Source organism: Lepisma saccharinum, chromosome 1 (assembly GCF_977018435.1).
Source record: "Lepisma saccharinum chromosome 1, izLepSacc3.1, whole genome shotgun sequence".
In the NCBI taxonomy this organism is placed as follows: domain Eukaryota; kingdom Metazoa; phylum Arthropoda; class Insecta; order Zygentoma; family Lepismatidae; genus Lepisma; species Lepisma saccharinum.
Genome location: NC_139229.1, coordinates 165,364,139 through 165,389,385, shown reverse-complemented (window position 1 = coordinate 165,389,385; position 25,247 = coordinate 165,364,139). Strand labels below are relative to the sequence as shown.

Sequence of the window (25,247 nt, the reverse complement as noted above, 5' to 3'; positions counted from 1 at the left end):
ACCATGATCTTCCACTTTAACAATAATAATAACATATTTTTTATAAGAGTACTGTGCAGGAAGTTTATTACCGTTAAATTAGTTTTACAAAATGTTAAGAGGGCTACATTAATTTATGTACTTAACATAGGCCTACTTGAATCATTACTACAATCATTAGCATAAAAATCAAGCACAAACTATATTAGAAAGGTGACAACCAGTAGCGACGCTAGCGAGAGGACGAAGTGGACCAACGTCTTCCTCATAAAATCAGTAACCCCCGCCCCCTCTGTGACGTTTCCAGTTTTTACAAAAGTACTGAACTTCCGAAAGTACGACATGTCCAAGAGCAATTTCGTAAAGAGGCCATCATTCGAATTTTCATGAAAATTTATTCTCTTCGTAGGTTTATTGTTTTATTTCTTCTAATAAATATGGTATTTTTATGTGTATTTTTTTCGATGTTTAGGTGGTAATCTCTATAGACTCAGCAGAACCTAGAGTATAATAGTCACGCTCAGAATAGACTAGAGTTCTCTACTGTTTTCCTGTAAATTAGGATCTCATGATCTGACATTGCTAGGTATAAATTAGACAATAGATCAGATACCTAAATAATAACTTGGTCATAACTCTAGCAAACTTTAAATCTTGGGAATGATAACTTTTTCAAAATAATGCAACTTTTTGGTACACATTACATAAAATATTGTATCACCACTTGCCACCCTGTCCATATTCTATTTTTTTTCTGGTGGTAACACTACTCAACTTCTGAACAAAGGTAAACGGCATTCACTATACATTTCTTTTCGGAAAAAATAGGAACAAATGTATGGCACGTCACATTACGGAAATCACACTTCTCCAATCAGTTCCGTGAGTGACGTGCAGCCCCCCTTCCTTTATCCCTCCCACACGTACGTATGTACCTGTTCCACTTTGCAATCTTCGCATGTATGTTCCTCGAGGATAAATAACCAGTGTTGCCATAAACTGAAAATTTCCCTGCGGCGCTTAAAAAAAATCCCTTCCTGACATTTATATTTTTCTTTCCTGAATTTATTGATTTATTTGGTGTTTTAAGTCCACTTTATGCACAGTAAGGCTAATCGGGACTGGACCTACAGTTTAAAATGGGATCCGAACCACTTTGTGGCTCCACCAGTTATCGAACCCGGGACTCCTTGATTACAAGGCGACGACACTACCATTGCGCCATCGGGAGGCCCTTTTCTTTTCTGAAATATGAACCCATGAGTCGTACTTACATCGTCAATACTTGGTACAAAAATAAGGAGATTTGTTTTAAAAAATAAAGTTGTTTCGTTTGTCACATTGTTTCTATATCTGTGATAGGCTATATCTGTTTGCAGTGGAGGCGATTGGGTAACAAAACTGGGGGGGGGCAAGGTGCTCAAACTGGGGGGGCAAGGTGCCAAAACTGGGGGGGAGGACAGTTTACTTTCCCTTAGTAGATAAAGTTTAGCGTAGTGCAGGGGCAAAACTGGCAAAGATTGTGGAGGGGGGGGACAACAGCGCTTCCTTCCCAAGGACCCATAATCGCCGCCACTGTCTGTCTATATCTGTGATAAAATACAGATATCTAATCGATATCCTTTTCTAGTATCACTCCTAGATTTTGATTTTCTGTCACTTTTCCTGTCTTCCACATTCCTTTTCCATTAGTGACATTACCTGTTCTGCGCAAGTCATGTAAGAAGTGACCCGATATTTAAGAAACTTTCCTGAAATGCCGATATTTACGCAGACACATCTTTTTCCAAGAAACGTTACAGCTGGATTTCCCTCCATCGATGAAAATTTCCCTACAGGTGACAACACTGCTCTGCCAACAATACTCCTCGATACGCAAGCGCACTTGAAGGCGCGTAGAGCGAACTCGCGGAAATAACACGACAGTCAGTCTTAGAACAGAAACAGGACCCTTCGTGCAAGAACAATTCGCTCCTTTCAACAATGAAGACGATATTATTGTGTAGTGCAACAATTGTCATATTTCTCGCGCCAGCAGTACTTACCCAAAATTACACTTCGTACAACAATACAGGTAGGTTTAGACTAATCTGGTCGTATCGTTTGTTCCTTTTCTTTTTTTTCTTCAAATAATTTTGCGAGGCACCAATATTGACACAAGCAGAGGCTCCAACTTAAGATAAATTTGGGGGGGGGGGGCAAGATCGACATAAACAATACTTTATATATGTATATATGCATAAAATGTATCCTTCTACGTGAATTTTGGGGGCATAAAGTGCCTTGCCCCCCAAAGTTGGCGCCTATGAACATAAACATTACTAAGTCCCGTGATAAGTTAAGTTTACAGCAGGTTATGTATTAATCCACGCGAGAACGGCGCTCAGCATCATCCGTGCAAGTCTTGCCTCAACCGCCGAGCTGTTCATATCACAGACAGTGAGAAAATCGGCAGTATTGCAGGGGAACTATATTCTGCGCGCACGTTTGGGTCTACATTGGTGAAAAGTTGCTGCAAACTTAACCTGTCGCGGAGCTTATACATGTTCTTCTTAGGGAAACTGAAGGGAGAAAGTGTCTTGTCCCTCTTCAGTGAGCTTCTATGAGCTCTAGTGATGTGATATAAAGGAGATTACTCAAATACATGACATTTTTCTGTGTTTAGAAAACGTTATCCTAACATATAATAAAATTCGACATCCGTTGCAGAGTGGTCAGCATAACGAATTACCAAGCAAGATGTCCTTGGTTCAAACCCTGGATTAATTATTTGTTTGTATCTGTTTCACCAATTCATTATTCATCTTCGCCTTCGCGATGACTAGCGTACGCACGATTTTTTCGGAGGGGTCTGAAATTGTAAACATCGATATTACGTAGCTGCGTTCGAGGGGGCGAACTGAATTAACATCAATAAATATGTTTTCTTGAGTACAAGCATAATTTTCAAAACCAACTATAAGCCGTGGGCCACAGTTGGGACCCATGGGCCACCTTGGGAACAGATGTAACGGTTTTGTAATTTTAAAAAAAGACGTTACAAACAATGTTACAAAATATCCAATTGGTACACGTTGTTAATTAGTTATAGGAGTTATTTCTTTTAATTTCAGAAATTTATCTCTTATTAGAGATTTGTAAATTGCCCTAGAAGCTTAACTATAGCCACCTTTGGTTCACCTACCTTACGAGATTACTATAGGAGTGCTCCAAATCTCTATAATTAACGAAAGACCCGTTTAAAGAGTCTACTACACTGTTATAAGTTACCGTGAAGTTTAGGATCAAGTTTCTCCCGATAAAATTTAACTGTCTGTTAATTTACAAAAACTGGACGCAATCGAATTCGATTTAAATTCGAATATTTTATAGTGTATAAAGATAGTTAATTATAAATGACAGTTGCGTGCAAGACATATATTTTCAAAATCTGGATTATTAAAATTACATTAATTAGGGTAACAATGTAATGACTGTTAATACTTGAAAAAACGGTCCTGGTCATTTTAGAGGTAGTTAGATGACGGTCTAAGAGTCAATTTTTAGTGAACTATTTACAGTGTCGGCGTGCGCAGGGGAGGGGTAAAACTTACTGATGCACCCCTTTAAACAAAAAAGGATCGATTTTCCATTTTTTAAATTATCGCAGCTCTTTTAAAATTTAAGGAGAATCCTTTCGGAAATTAATAATCTGAAGATACAAATAATGATAACAGTGTATGGAAATATTCTAAATATCAGGGTTAGGGGTTGTCTTGTAGAAACAATTATTTGAAACTTTTGTGCGGGTGCCCACGCATTAGGTGTTCTGCTTACGAACAGAACATTCAAACTGTTCGAAAGTCAAGGTTCTTTGATCCACTTCAAGAGTTCCGAATGCACCTGAAAAATGAACGAGGCAAAGTTCTTCATCGGAACGGATCCAATCAAAGACAACCTAACCTTTGCAACTTCTTGTCATATTAATAACTCCATTACAAAAAGTAGCCAATGATTTATCATCCGGCAAATAGAACATCAGAAGCAGGGGCGGCACCAAGGGTAGGTCACAGTGGGTTATGGCCCCCACCATGTCAACATGTAATAGGCAACTTTCGAGATAAAAATAAACTGAAAATGAACATGTATTGAAGAATATGATGAAACACCTGGATCGCAGTCTGCACGACATATGATGAAGGTTATAACAGCTTTGAAGGGAGTATGTATGATTTTCCTTATTGTGCGACGCAAGTCCTTGCCACTTCATTTACAACATGTTACAAGGTAACGTGTTCACTTTCTTAATTGATTCTGTCATGAGCGTCAGGGCCGCCGTAAGGGGTGTGCGACGCGTGCCATCGCACAGGGCCTCGCGCTTCCGAAATATTTATATAATAATATTGAATCTTTCATTCGTATTTATTTCTTGTGCAAACGTGATCGCTTTAGAATAGAAGAAAAAAAGAAAGGAAATCTATATTAGCGATAGAAAACGATTTAAATAAGCTTACGCAGTGTAGAAAAAAAGGGAACATAATTTTCAAAGGCGGGCTACAAGGTGCAAACCTGCTGTGTCCGACGGAACGCAGTTGAATTTCTTGTTTTTGGCCACAACGTTCGGCCGATTTCCTGCCGAGTACAGGAACTATACCGTGATTCTTTGTGAAGCTGAGACCCCACATGTTTGGACTCCCGCGTTTGGGTTTTACGATCTGGTAAATTGGGAAAAGATGAAAAGAAGAGGATTAACCGTGACAGGGAAACTTGTCTACATGGATCAACATGGATAAAATGCAGTGGGTGAGGGTGGAAATTATCCTAATGTGGAATGCTTTATGAGAATTTTCTTAACCGGTGGTTATAGTGTCACCCCACATTCCTTCCACTGACCGATGCTGACCCCTCCCCGCCAGAAAGACTCCTGCGGGCGGCCTTGATTTGAGAACCAACATGTATTTTTAAAAACACTCACCACAGTCGCCACTTGTCAAAATCTGACTTCGATACCGTGACTGATGACTTTGATACAATTTTAAGTATGAAAGGTAAACTATACGATTTTTGCATTTATTGTATTCTACTGATTTTCTAAATGAATTTCCCCCTACAATACTTTCCTAAACCATACAGAATGTTCACATTTTACAATATCAATGTATGAAGACTGCATAACACCCCCCCTCCACACACACACATATTTTTATAGTAAATATATGGATACACACTTACAGAGTCGCCGACCTCCGTGACGGAGTGGTTAGTACAGCGCGCTACAACACCAGGGCTCCCGGGTTCGAATCTCGGCTTGGGCATGGGTGTTCTTTGTGAGTGTTACTTCATCAATTTCATCTTGTCATTCATCCTCATTGTCGCCATTAGCCAAAAGTGGCAGAAAAGAGACGCTAAATAACAAGGTAACATCGCGGACCACAGACAAAGTTTCTCAGTTTGCAGAGGACGTCAATGCGAACAACTTTCCTTGACAACCGTTTGTTCCTTGGACGTTTCATTTCGACTTCAGCTCTCAAAAACAGCATTTTTTCAGTATCCTTGTAGTCATGCATCACATTCATGGTTACTACGGTACATGGACATGCGGAAGGGGGGGCAAGGGAGGCCACGCCCCCCTCCCTGGAAAATGAATGTCCACTTAAAAACTATGTATTTCACACATGCTTTCATTTCAATCATAGTAATTTATGTTAATTAAGGGGCCATCACTATTATTGGGAAAAATATGCCTACTTTGCCCCCACTGAAAAAAAAATGACCTTGCTTGCCCCTCCCTGAAAAAATTCCTGCGGACGTCCACGCTACGGTACTAGCATTCTTTCTTGTCGGAGGACGACAAAATCTTTAGTAAGCTGCGGACAGGAAAGGAATGTTGGCCCGCAGGATATAGGATATATCTGAATAAAACTTAACAAGTCTTTAATGTAACGATAAGTATAGGGTGACCAGACATATCCATTCAAAAGAGAGGACAGAGCATGGCAAAAAAGGAGAACAAAGCCCAAGAAAAGAGGACACCGCAAAAAAAATCGCAACACATTTGCCATTATTACTCTTAACTCTAGCTAACCCGAGGGAGGAGGAAAGGGGGAGGTGGCGTACAAACGTACTTAGAGAGATACCTAGGGATCAAAATGGACCAGAGCTGACCGGAACAGCGTTCCGGTTTCATGAATATCTGTAACCTTCCCGCTCCGTCTCGTCACTGTAGTAACCTGAGATAAACAACAGATAACAGCATGATAACGAAAGTAAAGCGTTCTGTTTTGAGAAAATTTCCATTTTGAACCCTAGGCTGTGCCGAATAGATTTTTTTTGGTCGGGACAGAATCGGCACGGGGAAATGTTTTTAAATCCCTGCGATCGGGATGGGAAAAATTCGAAATTTCAGGACGGAAAATGTTCAAAATTTCCTGACACTGCGGAAATCTCGATTTCTACAAAGTAATATACCATTGAGTGATTTTTTTATTTCTGAAATAAAAAATAAATTCCAAGAAGTTTCAGACAATGCAGAAAACATCAAGAATTTTTCACTTTTCAAAATGTCCATTTGGAATCCTGACTGTTCGGAATCGTTTAAGCTATTTCCAAAACTGATTTAATATTTTATGTAGTTTAGGTTGGGACAAGAAATATAATTTTACTGCCGTGAACATTTTTGGCACTCTTTCATCAACAGGGGAAAGTGACTGACTACACCACGCTACATAGTGATGACTATACCACTGACTATACTATGTAGTCATCCCAGCTAGATCCGAGAGATCCGCTGACCAACGACAAGTGCGGTCCTCCATTCATATTGGGGGTTAGGCGTAGAGCTGACAACCCTACACTGTAAAAACATATGTCAAGAATCAGCAATATGAGGCCATGGATGTTCCCAAGGTAAAATATTCCGGAGGTAAAATAGTCACTTATTCGGATCTCCGGGCGGGGACTACTTTGGGAGATCACTGGACTAAGAATAAGATCTACGTTAGACCGAACCCAAGTGTTAGGTAATAATCATAATCTAATTATTGATAACAACTTGTTTGAACCAGTTTCCAAATTCAAGTACTTCGAAATAAAAAGCAGGCTTAATTCAGGAAATGCTTGTTACTTTTCTCTTCATAAATTTTTGTCTTCTCGTTTAATATCTAAGAAACTAAAAGTTAAAATTGACACGTTCTTTAGTCAAAAGAACATGATTTAACTAAAAGAGTAAATAATAAGTTCACATGAAAGACTCAGAAGCATTCGCGTGATGCCTCTCAGGGTATGGGGTAATATCTCTCTGTTAGTTCGTCAAATAAAAATCAAAGTTAAGTTTGCACTAAGAAAAAGGAAGTCGATTTTACTTCTTTGCAAACTAAATACTTATATGCCTAACATATAATCCATTTCACTCAAAGAAATTAAACTTCTTATAATTCAACTTCATTACTCTATTCAAAAACCGAGTCTGATCTTCAAAGTCAAGACAAAACACACTCGTAATTGCCATGGTAACAGCCCTTACAAGATAAGTATATACAGGTTAGTCACTATCCTGACATTATCAGTGATAGGTAAATTACAGAAATTAAGGTTAAAGAACAATAAACATTTGTACAAGAGAAAATATAATTAATAACAATAAATATTAGTGCAATGGGAAAGTACGTGTCAAAATATACAAAACAGTAATTTTGCCTGTAATATTATATGGATGCTAAACTTTGTCCCTTACATTGAAAGAGGAAGAGAGAAAGAGAGAGAAAAAGACATGAAGGAAAATATAGAGAATGGGAATAATAAAAGTCTGATAGAGAAAGGCAGAGAAAGAAAAGAACAGAAATAAAGAGAAGGAGACAGAGAGAAGGGAAGAAAATATAATTAAAGAGAGAAAAGGAAAGAAAATAGATAGAGATGATGAAACAGAGGCAGAGAGGGAGAAAGAAAAATAAAAACTATCGGAAACCACAGACAAGAAAGGCTACTTTGCAAACTCACAGATTATCTTCACATGGCCAAACTTTGCTCTGATTGGCTGTTCCACAGAATCTAGTCGAAGAAGTTAGTAGAAATTAGAACATGTCCTATTCCTCAAAACTAGTCAAGCAGTCAGCCAGGCGGCCATGATTTCAGCCCCTATCACACGGAACTGGATTTCTAGTTGGAATGCCCTAGTTGGCGATGAACTGACTTTCTGGGTAGTAATCATGGCCGCCTGGCTGACTGCTTGACTGGTTTTGAGGAATAGGACATGTTCTAATTGCTACTAACTTCTTCGACTAGATTCTGTGGAACAGCCAATCAGAGCAAAGTTTGGCCATGTGAAGATATTCTGTGAGTTTGTAAAGTAGCCTTTTTATGTCTGTGGCTTCCGAGTGCATACAACACGAAAGGCATGTTTACAATTGAAAAAGGTAAAATATTCTTCCATACGTGTATAGTAAACGTTGTAAAGTATGTATTTTATGAGCGCCGTTCTTCTCTACCTAAAACCATTTAATGCGATGCGATATTCCTCTCGGTTGGATAGTTATCGTATTTTAAAAGTGTGAACAATGCTGATATGTATAATCACGCCCCCTCCAAAGTTCTACTGTATATCCAAATTCGACCAAGCATCCCCGAGCTAGGGATTTCCACTTCGAAAATTAAACCAAAAAAAATGTTTTTCGAGGGCTGATGGTGCCGAAACAAGGCCTACAATAAATTCCTCAAGAAAAGTTGTTTGTCTTGATGTACTCTACAGACTGCCAAACTTCGTGGGTGGTTTAAATATGTGTTGAAGATATTGGGGGGGGGGGGGGGGGTGAGGTTCGAGTGTAGAATTTTACAAGGAATGAAAGGTGCCTATATTTTCATTTTTCAAAATATAAGGGCCTCGCGGGTATGGTTCGCACAGGGCCTCGCGTTTCCTAACGGCGGCCCTGATGAGCGTACACACACTTTTTCCAAGGGGGGTAGGGGGCAAACCTTATTTTCCAGGGGGGACAAAAAAAACACTTTCCCAGGGAAGACAATGCTTTATGTTATTTTTTTTAAACAGGAAATAACATTTATTTTACATTTTACATTTAATAGAGTAAATTTTCAATAATTTTGTCATTCTGTATTTTGTTTATCTCAGAAGTACTGTTGTAGTAGGCTATTTTTATATCATCCAATAACACATTATAGTGTAAATTATAATGTGACTTATAACTATTGCCATATCATCAGTGATGGCGCCAGCCTAAAATAAGTGGGGAGCTACGGATTTCGGAGTCAAATTCTCGGGGGGCTAACTAATATCGGTTAAAAGGTAATTACGTAATACTTTACTACGGTATAATTTTACCAGTGACATGCTTTACAGTCAGATCCAAAGATAAATCACTGAGGTGGTGTGTTGTATTTTGTTCCACAGGCACGAATCTTTTATATAAAATGAAATACAATAATTGTATTGTTTTCTTTTCTTAAGCCATTATCGAAAGGAAAAATATCACATACTTACTATTCATATGAACACTAAACAAAATACACTATAAATAGTACACTCATTATCAACTCGCTGGATATATGTATAAATACTACACGTAACACTCTTCCTATGTAAAGAATGTGAGTACTATTTTTGATAAAATAAGAAAATAACCACAGCAAGAAACTACGATAAGATAAGCTGCTCTGTTCTTATGAGCAGCTACAACATTGTTTAAATCCAAAGATTTTGCAAGTTCTTTCTCACAGGACAGAATAAATATAGCACTCAACCTCTTATTACCATTCCGATTACGAGTTGATTTGCCGTAAGCAGCAAATTTCAATAACACAAAGCTTTTAAAGTTCGTAAAAGGCAATTTTAAATATTTCAACCATTGCAAGCAGCTGCTGAAGGGTCTTTATTTTGAGTTCCTTTCTGCCTCAGTGTGCCATAACTCTAAACTGTTTAAATCACAACATAGGGAGCGGCGAAAGATTGTAGCTCTTCTTGCTTCAGAAAAGCGGCACTAACTTAATAAAGTAGGCATCAAGTAAACAATACCACCCTTGAATAGAAAGCGTGTTAATTACACCATTTTCTCTGCAGTGATGAAATATCTTACATTTTCTTGTTCAACAACTGGAATTCAGAACTTAGGGCTAAAAATGGGGAGGATGAGAGAAATACCGTCCACTCTCAAGGAACAAACATATTTTCACTACAAATTTACCTCAACTAAGAGACAAATACATTGACATAAAAGCAATGAATATAGTTGCAACTCTTGCACTGGGCATTTTTATTAGTGAAAATAGCTGCTGAAAATTTAAATTAAATTTCAGAATATATTATGCATAAATACTGAACAGAATTGGATCAATAGTTTTAGAAGTGCTTCAAAGATGGATTCTTCTGCACAGAATCAAGTTTGGCCACTATGGTGGTATTGCAGCAATTTTTTCCTAACCTAGCAAATTATAATTAGGACTAGGACTGCGAACTAGAAAATTGCCCAAGCCTGCTGATATTCGCACCGTATTTCAATGATTACTTCACTGAATTTGTATTAAGGTCTATTATAGGCACAGAGGCTAATCGGGACGAGAGCTTGTAACGAGTGCACTCACGGTCCCCGAAATGACGTGTCAATCATACCCCGGAACGGGGCCAAACGTCGTTATGTGTACGGGAGACCGGTCGTGACTCTCGGTCCAGGTTTTGAAGTTCGGTACTGAGACGGTCGTTTATTGTCATACTATTGCGAGGCGGAGATTAATACCTTGAAATGTTACACTGTTTTGTTTACCTTTGATATGTAGATTCGAACAATCATAAAACACTAATAGCATAATATCCGGTACCTGAAATAACGTCCAATAACAACACTGACGAACGGTAAAAAGTGAATATATATTGTAACAACAAGAAAAATATTGCAATCAACAACTGTTTACAAAGCCTCCTCAAGCTCTCACAACATTCACGCTATCTCTCTTTCACACACATGAGGTATTTTTACATGTGATTTACATTTACAAATGATGGATCTCATTAACATATCATTCCTTTTTTTGTTTTAAACTGTAATGTGAATTTAGGGCATTTGTCTGCCAGCTCCTGTGCTTTTTTAAATTAAATTAACTTTCCCTCGGAAAGCGGTTAACTAAGACAATTGGGTCGGCGTGGTTAAATCTTTCGTTCGAATGAACGTATGCATCCAGTCGTAAGCACGACATTATACAAGTTTCTCGGACGGGGGTGTTACACATAAGCCTCTCTCGTCCAATGAGAACAACTACACAATTACATAGGGATGCAAAAACTTAATTGGCTCCAGCTGCCGGAAATACACAAATCAATCGTCGGCGCGAGCAAAAATTACATCAAAAACCACCATGCAACAAATAATACTCTTCATGCGCACGACCTTGCAATAAAATTTACGCCTTCCACAATTAAACAGGACTCATCAGTCAAGTATTGACAAATTAAATGGCGCGACGGGGCGGTCGGTTACACAAAAAATGGAGCACACTTTGACAATTTATACTAAATATTAAAGAAATGAAATGGAGCTTCTAACCCTGAATGCAGACAATTAAATTAGCACATCTGAACATGAAATAACTCCTTTTTATAACAATACCAAAAATTATCAGACGCGGGGGTTAGGTTCGGGGTTTCCTGAGTAACTTTGCGAATAAGTGAGACTTCGGCGTTAACTGTACGGTGTTGATACTAACGACGCACGTTTACATGGACATGAGACCCTCTGAAGTATACTGTACCAGACTCTGCTACATGGCGTGGTCATTCATCTCTCCTGGACGCGGGACTTGCACACGGTTCCTTTGTGGCGAAATTGTTCTCCGAGGTCGACCGCGACGAAGAATAATTGCGACGATCTGGTGTACTTGCACCTCCTTAGTACTTCGGGCGTTCCTCTTGCCACTAGCGTCGGATGTACGTGGTCACGCGCCGGTCAGGAATCTCTCCAGTGTCGGGCATCAATTGGACGTCGATCTGCAATCATCTCTCTCTGGTGACGGGCTTCGTTTGGGCGTCGTTCTGGAATCGTCCTTCCCCCTCTCTCTCTGGTAACGAGCTTCGGTTGGAACGTCGATCTGAAAGCGTCCTTCGGGCTTTGGTTGGGACGTCGATCTGAAAGCGTCCTTCGGGCTTTGGGCAGTGTTTGGTTTTGGCGTCGTCTGACTGGCTTCGGCGTCGTTGCAGGCGTCAGGGGAGTCGACGGACTCCCTTCTCTATCTTCTTTAGCCCTCCATTATTATGTAGTCCACGCTTGGCAAAAACAAATCACCGCGTAATCTTCACCAAAATAAGGCGCACACTGGTAACTCTCTATCTGCGATTCGTTCACGGTACGTAAGAAAACGAAGTCCACGGACGCAAAACAATGATCACGCGAGAGTGTAGCGCGGAGATGCTCTCTCTATGAAATCCGGGTAAAAACTGTGTCTGGAATCATAGTACTGCCTATATATAAGAGATTCGAATTCTTCCGTTGAAAAGGACGCTCAAGTGGCTTGGCTTCTGTTTCAGAGGGATGGAAATGACCTCTCTCCATTGTCTTGAAACGGGGTCAAGTGCGCGTCGTCGATCCTTGCAGGCTTGGGCTCCAGCTGATTTTCCTGGTCATCCGTGAACATGGGATCGACCGCCCACTGCGTCTTGGAGCCCGGTCTCGACGAAAACAATCTTTCCTTATCTCCGTGTTGGTGCAAATATGTCATGTCCTAAGCCGAAATGACAGTTCGGCTGTCACTCAAGAAAAACCCTTCTCCCAACTCCCGACGTCTGGCTCGGATACAAGTTTATCCACAAAATAAGATCAAACCTCACACTTTCATGTTTGTGCATAAAATGAATCAATAAACAAAAAATAATTTATATCGAACTGCGTTTCACATGTCACTAGATACCGTGACAAGCTCAGCTTCTAGTGCAATTGAATTGATTTTTTTTAAAGTCCATTATATGCACTGATAGGTTAATCGGGACTAGACCTACAGTTTAAAGTGGGATCCGAACCACTGTGCAATATGCCTCCACCGGGTATCGAACTCGGGACCCCTTGATTACAGGTCGACGCGTTGCCGTTATGAAATGTTACCTCCACCGGAGATCGAACCTGGGACCCCTTGATATCAACGCAGCAAATCTATCGCTAGACTATGGGGGCTGGGAGGCCAATTTTAATATTTCCAATGTTTAACATTTAGGAATTAGGTAGTTTGTGTACTATTTGATTCTTTAACTTCGTATTTCTCCCTCTCGAAGATTTGCAGTGATGAGGATAGGAAGGCTTGTGTTGCTACAGCCATAAACCTTCGGGTTTAAGAATGCTGGAGAATTAGTTACTTAGGAATAGATATAATGATGAAACCAATGAGAGAACATCTCTAACTGTCATACAATTGTCGGTACTCAATTGAGGAACTAACAAACAGAAAGGAAACATAGCGCTTCTTTACATTTTGAATGTCGTCCCACTTTTAAAAATTCATTTGTCACATTTGTTAGACCTTTCAAAAATATAGTGATAAGAGTTACAAAGGCTGCCAACGACAATCAAAGAACAATCTCACAGCCACTGAATACGTCCATCTTCCAGGCAGGCAGCAGATTTCGTAGCAATTTTGGCGACTCAAGATTGGCAAATTACTTGTTAGTATCCAATGATCAATGGCCCATTGATTTCAGAACACATCGTAATAAAGTAATTGCGCTCTACCCCAACTAGAAAATGTACTTGACCCAATGGAGGTTTTATAATGGAAAATGGAAATTTTACTTTTTAAGTTTTCGGTTGAAATGCGTCTACCTTACTACAAAAATCTAGGGGGGCTGAGGTATATCATATTGTGAAATGTTATGGAATCTAACTTCGTATTATGGGATGACACATTTTATCAAATGATAACCTTATGAATGTCAAAATACTTTATATTTGAAGATGTGGCCCCATCCACACCAGAAAGACTAGCGCTCCTCTGGCTACTGGAGATATTCCCACAGATGGATCTACTAGCCACCAAAGGCAAGGGCCAAAGACGAGAGAATGGAAAAATGCAATTATCTACAAAACACGAACAGTATCAGACAACAACAACAAAGAGAAAGTCTTATAGAAAGAAGTTGATGATAATGTTAACATCAGACACTGCTTGGATTGTATTTAATTTTTTCATATGTTTTTATTGCCCACTGAAATTTGCTTAATCTAGACATTACATAATGGCATAAAAAACAGAATAAAACCTTCCATGTCCTGACCAGAATTAGAACCTGAGACTTCTGGCTTTGCAGCTTGATATGGCTCTGATACAGGACCGGTAGCCAGATTTTATATTTCTTTTTGGAGGGAGGGCTCATCCCTTAGCAGCAGCCTCCATCTAAATGTGTAAAATGGCCAGGGGGAGGTAGAAGCCCTGAAGACAAATTTCTCAGTATATTACATCTTATTACACAAGATGTTTAATCCTGCTAAGGAAGAAAAATTAATTACCTCTATACACTATTTTCAAAAAAAATATTTGAAGGATTTTGTAGAGGGACTTCAGCCCCCACAGCCCACCCCCTGGTTACATGCCTGGCCATGGAGAAAGGTAGAAAAAAATAAGTACACACTAAAACATATACTAGGTTGCCACCAAGAGTGGCACTCTCACCGATACTGGGACTAAGGCAAAGAGGGTTTAATAGTTCTATTTATTGGATGAAGTTCCAGGTCTGCAGAGATTCCATAGTATTTACAATCTTTTTTTTAAAAAAAGCTTTTCTGCCTCTCTAGGTTAATTCTAACCATGAGAATGAATGGTGAAATGGGTAAGACGAGAACAAGAGAGAAGCAATATCTATGCCTGATCCAGAATTTGAACCTAGGGATCCTTGCATTGTAGTGTGATAGAGACCATGAAAACAATATATTAAAAACCATCTTTATATACGAGGGTGGATCAATAAGTATCGCACAACAATTTTTTTCCCGCGATGTTATTGTAGCTGAAACGTTGAAATTTTACAGATGTATAGTTTGAAGTTCGCGCTAGAGACTGCATTTGTTCGATCAGGTATAACTCTTGCGGCAGAAGCGTGAACTACTTAACAAAGATGGCGTGCATGTTATTGTCGTCAACGTGTGAAACGAAAAGAGGTCTAGTTCGTTTTTTGTGGGTTAAAGGACAAAACCCTATTGAAATTCTCGGGGAAATGTTGGGCGTGTATGGGAAAGGCTGTTTGGACCGTAGCAACATCTCCAGGTGGTGCACATTCTTTCAAGGAGGCCGTGTGCACCTTGTTGACTCGTCACATTCCGGGCGACCAGTAACAGGTGCAACGGAACGGAATGTTACAGCCATTGATCAGGTAATACCCAACGACCGGCGGATCCATCTCAGAACCTTCTCAGGGCAGTTCAAAATTTCACACTTCCATCTGTTTGGCCCAATGGTTTGGTTCCTAGGTGGCGAACACTTCAATTCCGATGAAGAAGTGCAATCGGTTGTGCGCAGATGGCTGTATTCCCAATTGACAGAGTTCTATGAACAGGGTATATTGAAACTAGTGCCACGATGGGAAAAATGTGTTGAAAGACTTGGCTCCTATGTCGAAATGTAGCTAAAAGATGTGGTTTCATTGTGTATAATTTATGTTGTCTTACCTATTAAACTTCTTTTTTAAAAAAATGTTGTGCGATACTTAATGATCCACCCTCGTGTATATATATAAACACATACACATATTGTAGCATGATGTCAGGTTTTGGAGTTGGGATTGAGTCACATAGGGATGTAGCTCAATAATGAAAGGTAGAGATTAAATTTTCTATCCCTGTCCTGATTGGGAAAGGAAGGTTTTGGCATGCATTACATTCACACCTTGCTTGATGGTCATCCTTAGCCCCTTTGCTGCTGTAATTGGCGATGTTCGCAGTCAAACTGGTTCTGAGATGGCTCTCTCAACTTTCTGCTCCCAATTCCTTCATCAATATATATATTTCTGTACGATGTGGTCTGTAGACTAAAAACATGAATGAAATGACATGTAATGCTGACTACAATGTAAAATATGTCAAGTACATACCATGTCCATTAGTGTTCCATATTGAATATCAATGTATATCTTGCTGACAGACATGAGGATGTTCATAATGATAAATAGAAGTAATCAAGATGTGTTATATTTGTAGGATCACAGAAAAATTCCTCATGTACAACTAACAATGACTGCTCCACAAAAGTCTATGGCAATGTCCGATGCAAGAATGGACAATGTTTGTGTGATGGTGACTTGCCTCCTATGAACAATGCCTGCGGATCTTATAATCCACATCAAACTGGTGCTGGCAACACTGGATCTCAGGGGCAACGATTAGGTAAGTTTAAGTTACAAATTTTACATTTTTCAATCCCAATACTCCGAAATGTTAGAATTATTCACTGGAGTTCACATTTTTCTGTACTTAAAATTGTTTAGCCACAGGTCCCTGGAAATGCTATATGTTCACCAACTTGTACACAGAGCCATAGCTACGAGGGGTAATTGGCCCAGGGGCTGATCAAAGAAAAAGAGAACAATTTGGAAATTGATAAACGTTGCTGTGTCATGTGAAATATTGGCACCCTGTTAAATTTGTATTATTCAAAGCTTGTACTGAAATAAATTTTAAAAAATTCTTCCTTGCTTCATTTGGAATGCAATCATTTTAAAAATCATATCAAGTTTAAACTTACTGATTAAAACAGATACTGCATAGGACCTGTTCATGATGATGTGATAAAGGTGCTGACAGATACTGAAAGTATGAAGTGATTATGAAGGTATATGCTATAGAGTTACATTACGAGAGACATTAATTTTTTCCCCAATACTGATGAATGTTAATGATTCTTTGATTTTTTTGTCACAGTGTTATATTATATTTATAGCAAATGTGCATCAATTTTAATATATATTAGAAATGCTATTGGATTAACGGTTTTCTGTACTAATTGTACTATATACTAAACAGTAATGCATTGTATTTGGGAATTTCAGTGGCAAGATCGAAAGCCAACCACTTAACATGCTCAGCCACAGACCCAACAGTAATGCAATGTAAATTATCTAATAGAAGAAATAAATAGATAATGTCAAATGCACATTTGAAACCTGTAAAAGAAGTTCGAGTTTGGAGAGATATCTCTATCCCAAACAGGTGAGGTGGGAAGAATTAGATACAGGAAGTACCAAAATCTTTTCATGCCCTAGGTGCAAAAGTCTCTAGCTATGGCTCTGCTTGTGAAAAACATTTTTTCTTCACTGTCTCAAGCCACCCAATTGAAAATTAATAAATTGTTTGTCATGCCTTATTCTATACTGTAGTTTGTTTATTATCTTACAGTATATCTTACCACAAATTAAAAAAAGAACACATGATTTTGCTGTATAATAAAAAAACTCATATTAGTATTTTTCATGTTTACATGCTTCATTTTTTAAATTATATAATCCAGAAAATCTATTCACATTTCCACTTTGCAGCACTTAGTCAGAAATGCGAGTCTGAAGTACAATGCCCTGAAAATGCTGGATGCTTCTTCGGTACATTTTCCAATGCCACAGGTCCCTCCGAGGCTGCATCTCAAAGCAGGATCTGTGCATGCAAGTTGGGTTATGTTACCAAAGATAACATGTGCCTCAGTAAGTATAAATTTTACTACTTTCTTACTTCTACTGCTCTGTATGTTGTCACTAAACCACCAATATAGTCAGTACTACATAGCCTTATATATAATGAATGGGAGGGGTTCAACTTTCAATTGCACAAAGATACTAACATTTAATAACTATTGTTGTTATTATTAGTATTAGTAAACTAGTAATTGCAGTGGAGAAGATAAAATACAAGCAATTCAAGCACTGTTTGCACTATTAAAATATTATTTAATGTACTTAATGTTTTAGTCTTATTTAATTTTCATTGCACTCATTTCGTGAAATTTTATGGCGGCAAGCTCCCTCAGCAACTCTGGCAAGTATCAGGCCACTCAACTTTAGGCCGGTATGTGGAAAACCAGTGCATCTGAAGCACCATACGGTGAAGGATGAATTCTGCCCTTCTCTGTGGAAATATGAGCCCCAAAGTTGTCCCCCAAAAGCTCCGCTTTCTGGCACTTTTCAGGTAGACAAAGACACTACTGCATATTAGTGTTAACACAATTACTAAGATGAATAATTCCTTCATTATAAGCACATTCTATTGAAATATAATATTATAACTGTTCCAAATTCCATGTAGATAAATTTTCGAGTAATTACTTTAAGTTTTGCGATTTGTAAAATGTGTTGATGCACACGGATTAAACAAGTCATTTCCCTGTCATTGGGAGCATTGGAATTTGCAGAAAAGCTGGACGTTACCTGCCTCTGTTTCATCCATCTTTAGTTTGTTTTTAAGTCCACTTTTTGCACAGAAAGGTTAATCGGGACTGGCCTACAGTAGGGTCCAAACCACTATGTACTTCCACCGGGTATCGAACCTAGAGCCCCTTGATTACAAGGCAACTACACAATCAGGGAGGCCCTACTCTAGTGTTGACAACTATCAAATTATTCACACAGCACTTAAAAAACAGTGAGTATACCATACAAAATCAATAAATGGATGATTTTTAGATGAAACTTGTAGGTAAAGGAAGCAATGAATTTTCTTCTCAGATTTGCAAACAGTGCAAAAGTCTTAAATGCTATCAAACTAGAAATTCTATTTCTATTAATATGGCACAACACTATGCAAACATTGTGTACTCAGGAGGTGGTAGAACAGGTGCATTTTCTTTCTGTTGTAATGACTTATGATCACTTAGCTTAATTGTTTATTATTAAATTTAATTTTAAGATTAAAGCAAGTTCCTATGGTCTTCCATAAGCAATAATTTAAGCAACAGGTTTTTATCACTTTTCTGTCAGTTTCAGAGCTTTCTAGAATGTGGATATGGAAAGAATGCACAGTGAAGTTGGTGTTCCCTATTGTTTGCGTTACGAATTTACCAAAGTCCACTTTTTACACAGAAAGGTTTATCAGGACTGGACCTGCAGTTTAAAGTGGGATCGAAACTAGTATTGTGTGTTTTTACCAGGTACTGAACCTGGAACACTTATTACAAGGAGACAAAATTATCACTACACCATCGAGAAGTCACCAGGAGGTAGTGGGGGACATGCCTTTATTATTATTGTCATATCATCTTCTAATGATGTCCTCTTTTCCTTAGGAAAACTGGGGCAATTGAACAATATAATCCCCCCCCCCCTCCTACAATTCACATACAGTAATGTACTGCATATATTTTATTAAAGTATCACTTGTCTTCTTCTTCATACCATGTTTTGCTACTGTGTAATTGTACTATTAACAAGGTTACACTTAGATAATTTATTTCTAAACATTGGAATGATATATAATTATAACATCCATAACAACATTTAATATTTATTCTCTCAAACTTTAATTTTTGAATTATAAAAATAATTTGCCTGTTTACCCACAGTGGAAGCCCGATTTCACCATATTATAAATTCAAATATTAAGGTTACCACATAGCAAAATGTTGCAAAATTTTCCCCTATTTTACATTTTCCCACATTTTGTTTTTTTCATCATGGTCCATTGAAAAGCATAAAATCGAAGTTACACTGTATGTATATATTCATGGCGTAAAAGAAAATTTCAATCACTGCAGCTCCAATAATCAATTTCAAGAATAAATTAGGAAAAATTTTAAGAATTTTTTTGTGTTCATTGTATGCAAAATTCAGTTTGCACAGTTTTAATGACTCTGTAGTAAAATATATATTTAGTATTTTATTCTCTCTCTTTCTGCCTCTCCATATCTCTCACTACATCTAAGAATTATTACCCAATAGTTTTCTCATACAAGATAATTTTTTTAACACTGAATGAAAATATTCAGGTGACATAAAACATATAATCTAAATCCTCAACAATAATTTTTGCTTAGCTCATAGGATATGCATGTGGAACATATTAACCAAACAACACATCATTTGACATATTTCCAGAGCAAATGGTGATTGATCTTCATTAAATATATTTTTAAAATGCCTCCCTGGTGCCTAACTTGATTTCTGGCTAGAAAGTCTTTTTCATCCTGGGTGGGTCTGAAAATTACAAAATATAAAACAAAATACATGTGATTTCCTCAAGTTTAATACATATTATAGTGGGACTGGTGTCATCAATTTTTTATTGTCATCATTTGATGTCATTAATACACTGCTCTCCATAAATTAAGCAACAAATGGTGATCATCCAATAGAATCAAACACAAGGCCGGAGGGTGTACATATTTTATTTGTAACGAAAGTGACCGTTGTCTGACACTAATAAGGGATATGATCCCTAACGCATTCGTTGCTTTCTTTCAGCGTGCCCACCACTCTTCTTCTCTTTTCTCCAACTGTCTTCTCTTGTACCTCACATTTTCTTGTTGTTGCTTAATTTCTGGAGGGCAGTGTATTTATCCAACCATTTTATTTTTCGATTGTTCCCTGTGTGGACCAGAATGTAATGTATAGAGGCATGCATTTTTCGTTTTTGACGAAAACATGAAATGTGAAATAACACATTCTGATGTTAGTTTTTCAAGTTTCTGAAAGGTGTGAGGTGCATTTTCTGTTTTGTCACGAAATGATGCGAAATACTCTCTTAAACACGAAATTTACAGTTTATATACCGACACGACACTTTCTGAAGTATCCTGAGAGTTATGCAATTCACGGAAAATTCATTAATTCTGCTGTAAATATTTGAGAAGCAAAAATTGACTCCTTTATACAGGCATAAGCTTAATATTCTGGTAATGATTTAATGTGCTATTAGAAGAGATATATTTATTTTGTGTAATAGTGCAGTTTTTAAATCAAATTTGGGATTATATTCACATTTTTTAAAACCAAAATGTCATTTTATATGGCACTTTTTCACCGCTATAACAGCAAAACTTCATTTTATTTACCGCTTTTGAACCCGAAATTGACTGTTTTTGTACCAAAATTTTGCTTTTTTATTTACCAAAAATATGTGCCTCTAGTAATGTAATATTCGGCTTTTGACTGGAGAAACTTGGCAATGTCAACAGTCATAATGAATTCAAAGGCACCACACTCGAGTTCAGTATCACTGGATAAGACAATTCTGCACATGAAAAATGAGGCACAGTCAGTTTCCTCAGTGGCTACGTGTTTCAGCAATGACATGGTATAGCAAAAATCCATGTTTGAACAGTGTCATACTTTGCTACATTTCTAAAACTCTACACTGCATGTGTTAAAAATAGGAAGACTGATCAGCGTTTACTATTGCTAATATTGTAACAGCCTTGGTGACCGAGCATGTTGAGTGACTGACTCATGATTTTACCACTGAAGGTCTTGTGTTTGAGTCAGACACTGCTTGCGGGTGTTCCTTTGCAGCCCTCTCTTCATCGAATCATCATTCATCCCCATCATGCAACGACCTACACAAGTACATCAGCGGAGGTGCAAGCCAACTAGCTTGGCAACGATCAATCAGAAACACCAAACGCAATGCAAAATTTTACCCAACTTGCTAACTTTTCCTCCAGCGGTGTCATGAGACTCTATTTCACTCAGGGTTCGGGAAAAAGTACACTGTCTAAAGTTAAGAGAAAGTTTAATGACTGTTAATACACTTATGCAATAGCAACTGTAAATGGTGTTTTAGCACATGCCCATGTAGGATATTACAGTCACTAGGCCAATATACTGCCACACAATGGGGGAGAATGGCTTCTTTTAATAGCAACACTGCCATAAACTTGAAACAGGAACACTGCTGCAGCTGCCCTCTAGAGACATAACCTTAGCTCCAACATATGCCAGGAAAGTTCAGTCCTTTACTTACGCTGACTTCTGTAGCTGCAGGCTTTTTACAGGGAACTGTTGACTTTTGGGGAACAAGGGCATCTATTAAGGTCACCTTCATGATAACAGACGTACTTTATCTGACCTGTAATTTTAGTCAAAGACCCTTGTCGTATATGGCCTAATAAGGCCCAGCACCTATCGGTGGGGCTTAAGCAGTAAACGGGAATGCCTGTACTTACAATTACTGTCCCGTTTACGCCCAGCGTCAACGATAACAGGGTACACAACGGTAAACCTTATGAGCGGTTGCCTAGCAACCTAATGCCTCAATCCCCAGGTGGGGTACCGCTGGTTAATTAATTGTATAGGAAACCTCTCGCTGCAACCGGAATGGATCCTCTCACACACTAAAGTGGAGTTTGTTTCTCTCGCCAACAAGCAGAGTGCGATCTCTCTCGCTCGTAAGCGGAGTGCAACTTCTTTAGGGTGCTTGGCCTCTCGCAAGAGCAGAGAGCACCTTTCTTCAAGGTCACTTTTTAAGAGAAATCTTATCGTGAGCAGACCTGAAAGCCAACTGAACAAAATCTCCTGCGCAGCCAGTTATATAGCCTCAGTTCATAGAACCGTGTGAGAGCTGGCAATGAGTAGATTGAACTATGTGCTCAAGGCACAATCGTTAAATACATATAATATTAAACGTGTGCTAAACGGTAATACACAATTATAAGATAAATGTTACATATTCTTTGCGACCACGCAGGGCCTTATTAATATTACAAATCAGCATAATATGCTAACACAGAGCACCTGACCTCATTATCAATACATCATAACACCATTTACAATGAATGGTTAACACAAACAACGTTGACAGAATTAGCAATTAACATGGAATAATAACACTCAGAAACTAAATAATTGTGATGACCTCACAGGATCATTACAATCAATTAGTCAAAAGTGAAAGAAAAGTATTGCAAAACAAGAAAAAAATAGTCACATTGTGATGTACACATGTTAATACAATAAGTTAAATAAGGAATCTTTCTTTACTAATCTTGTTTTTTATTTGCAGATGGTGCCTCTGGAATGTTTGCATCTCTTGCATCAATTCTAATGTTGGCTGTAGCAACTAAATTTGTCAGTTCAATATGGTAAGGTAAATGCTAAAAGTTTTTGGTTGCTTCTTCAAATTCTTTCAAGAAATTCCAACAGATTGAAGCAAACATTTTCATCAAATTACTTTCACACTTCATAGACGTAGTTGTTTTCATATTGGCTGTGTAATATGCACTGTGCTATTTCTGTTCATGATATACATCAATGTCTGAAATACGATGATAATGGGATATAGGAAATAGAGCATATCATTTTTTTGCACTTGTAGAATTTTAGATTCCCTTTACAGTAAATGAGAAAATTCATGTTTAAATATGATCCACCCGTGTCATTGATATAGTGGGCCAATATGTACAAATATAAAACAAAATATTACTTATAAATACTCGCAAGATACTTATGGATTTTTCAATACAAGAGACCATGAAGTAAGATGGTGTGCACAAAAAAAAAAAAGTGAAATGATATGCAATTTTGTGGGTTAAAAGAAATAAATTTGTGCTTCAACCAGGAATCATACGAACCAATCTAGATTACAATGCAATTTCTTTTACCACTAGGCAACTAGGAAAGCCATTCTTCTTCATTTGTTTGTCTGAAAAGTTAGGGCTGAGCAGATACTATTTTCAACAGATTACCTACCACTGATACCAATGCTTGAAAATTGTAAGAAATAAAAGTTTTTCAAAACATTGATCAAAATTAGTGTGTAAGTATACTACTTTATATGTTCATATTTTTATATGTTTAAAATGTTCAAGATTTAAATCAGAAAATTAAAATTCATTTTGTGTAACCACAAAATCCTGTTTTTCATGAAAAACTGGTGCAAAATTTAAGAAAAACTTAATTCTGCATAATTTGAAGGATAATTACTCTGCGAAAGTATAGGGCAGCACTTTTGCAGACTCTGTGAAGAACCAAAATGGAGGAAAAGTACCGGCTGGTATCGATAAATAAATTCCAATCAATACTTTCCGACACGAATACTACTGGTATCGGCACATTAGCATCAGTATCGACTCAGCCTTAGTTAAGACCTTTCTTTGTCTTTCATCATTTATTGAGTAATTTTGTGACAAGCACATCTACTACTATGTTAAATGCAACAATCAAATAAATATATCTAGTAATTATTAACTGAAACACATGGATTGGCTTAAATTTTAAAGAAGGAACCTTTGGCTTCCCAAAATACTAATTGAGAATCTTATATGTTACTATTTTTTGTTCTGTGCTGAAATAAGATTAAGCTCTTTTTTTAACACATATTGACTAGAATATGTAATGAATAAAATTGGAGACAGTAACGGTAACAGTAATGTTATCCATTGTGTAGTTCACTTCATTTAGACAGTTGTCCGGGTTCGAATCCCGGCCTGGGCATCGATGTTCTTTGTGAGAGTCCCTTCATCGAATACATCATATCATCACTCATCCTCATCTTCTCAATTAGCCAAAGGTGACAGAAATGCGAAGTAAAATAAACCAAATCAATAAACTTAATTTAGAATTAGAAGCAGAACTTTACTTTGTTCTCAGCATACTACAATCATCAAAACCATTATCTGCTTAGGCTGTCAAGTGAAAAATTCATGTGTGTTATTTTCTCCTGTAATATATTTTTTTTTTGGGTATTGTTAGTGCTATCATTAACTGTTGGATTAATATTAAGAACAAGATGTTTATATGTAGCAAAATTTTGCTTAAAATTGCATTCCATCCTGTAACATTGGTAAAAGATGTCAAAAATAATAGAGGAAAAAAAATCAGTGTTGTGGAATTTTTCAGTGCCTTGTTCGCAGAATAACACATGATTTGTGTCAAAAAATGTTCTTAAAATTTAAAAATAATGAGGTGTATTCATGTTTAAATATAAAGGTATAGTTTCCACTGACTACAAAAGTAATATATTTGTATTCAACATTCTATTATTATGTAATTTATAATTATTTTTAATATAAATATGTATTTTTCAAATGTAAAATATTGTATAAATAAAAAATTGAAACAAAAATGTGAAGTTTACTTAAGGCATCACTGACTACTCCCCTACATCTTAATACAGAATAAGGTAAATCACTCATCATGTAAGTTGACTGATGAGAATTCAATATTTTTCTACAAGAAAAAAGTGTATTTACATAGGAAGGATAATATAATGTACAACCTTCTATGAACACATAATATTTCCTGTGAACCTAAAATCAATCCAGCATTATCTAAAATTTAAAATGTGAATAAATGTATACTATTTTAGGCAATGATCAGAGATTTTCTATAGGTAGAATCTAGTATA

The 25,247-nt window shown here is 37.5% G+C and overlaps 1 protein-coding gene across 1 annotated transcript; it reads left to right on the top strand.

The window, feature by feature from the left end:
• The first annotated feature begins 1,893 nt into the window (after positions 1-1,893).
• LOC146003709 (uncharacterized) lies at positions 1,894-24,953 on the top strand. Its single transcript, XM_083142096.1, has 4 exons — positions 1,894-2,053; positions 16,128-16,313; positions 17,462-17,620; positions 22,905-24,953. The coding sequence occupies exons 1-4, from the start codon at positions 1,963-1,965 to the stop codon at positions 22,985-22,987; spliced, it is 519 nt and encodes a 172-aa protein (XP_082998222.1). The 5' UTR covers positions 1,894-1,962; the 3' UTR covers positions 22,988-24,953.
• The last annotated feature ends 294 nt before the right edge of the window (positions 24,954-25,247 follow it).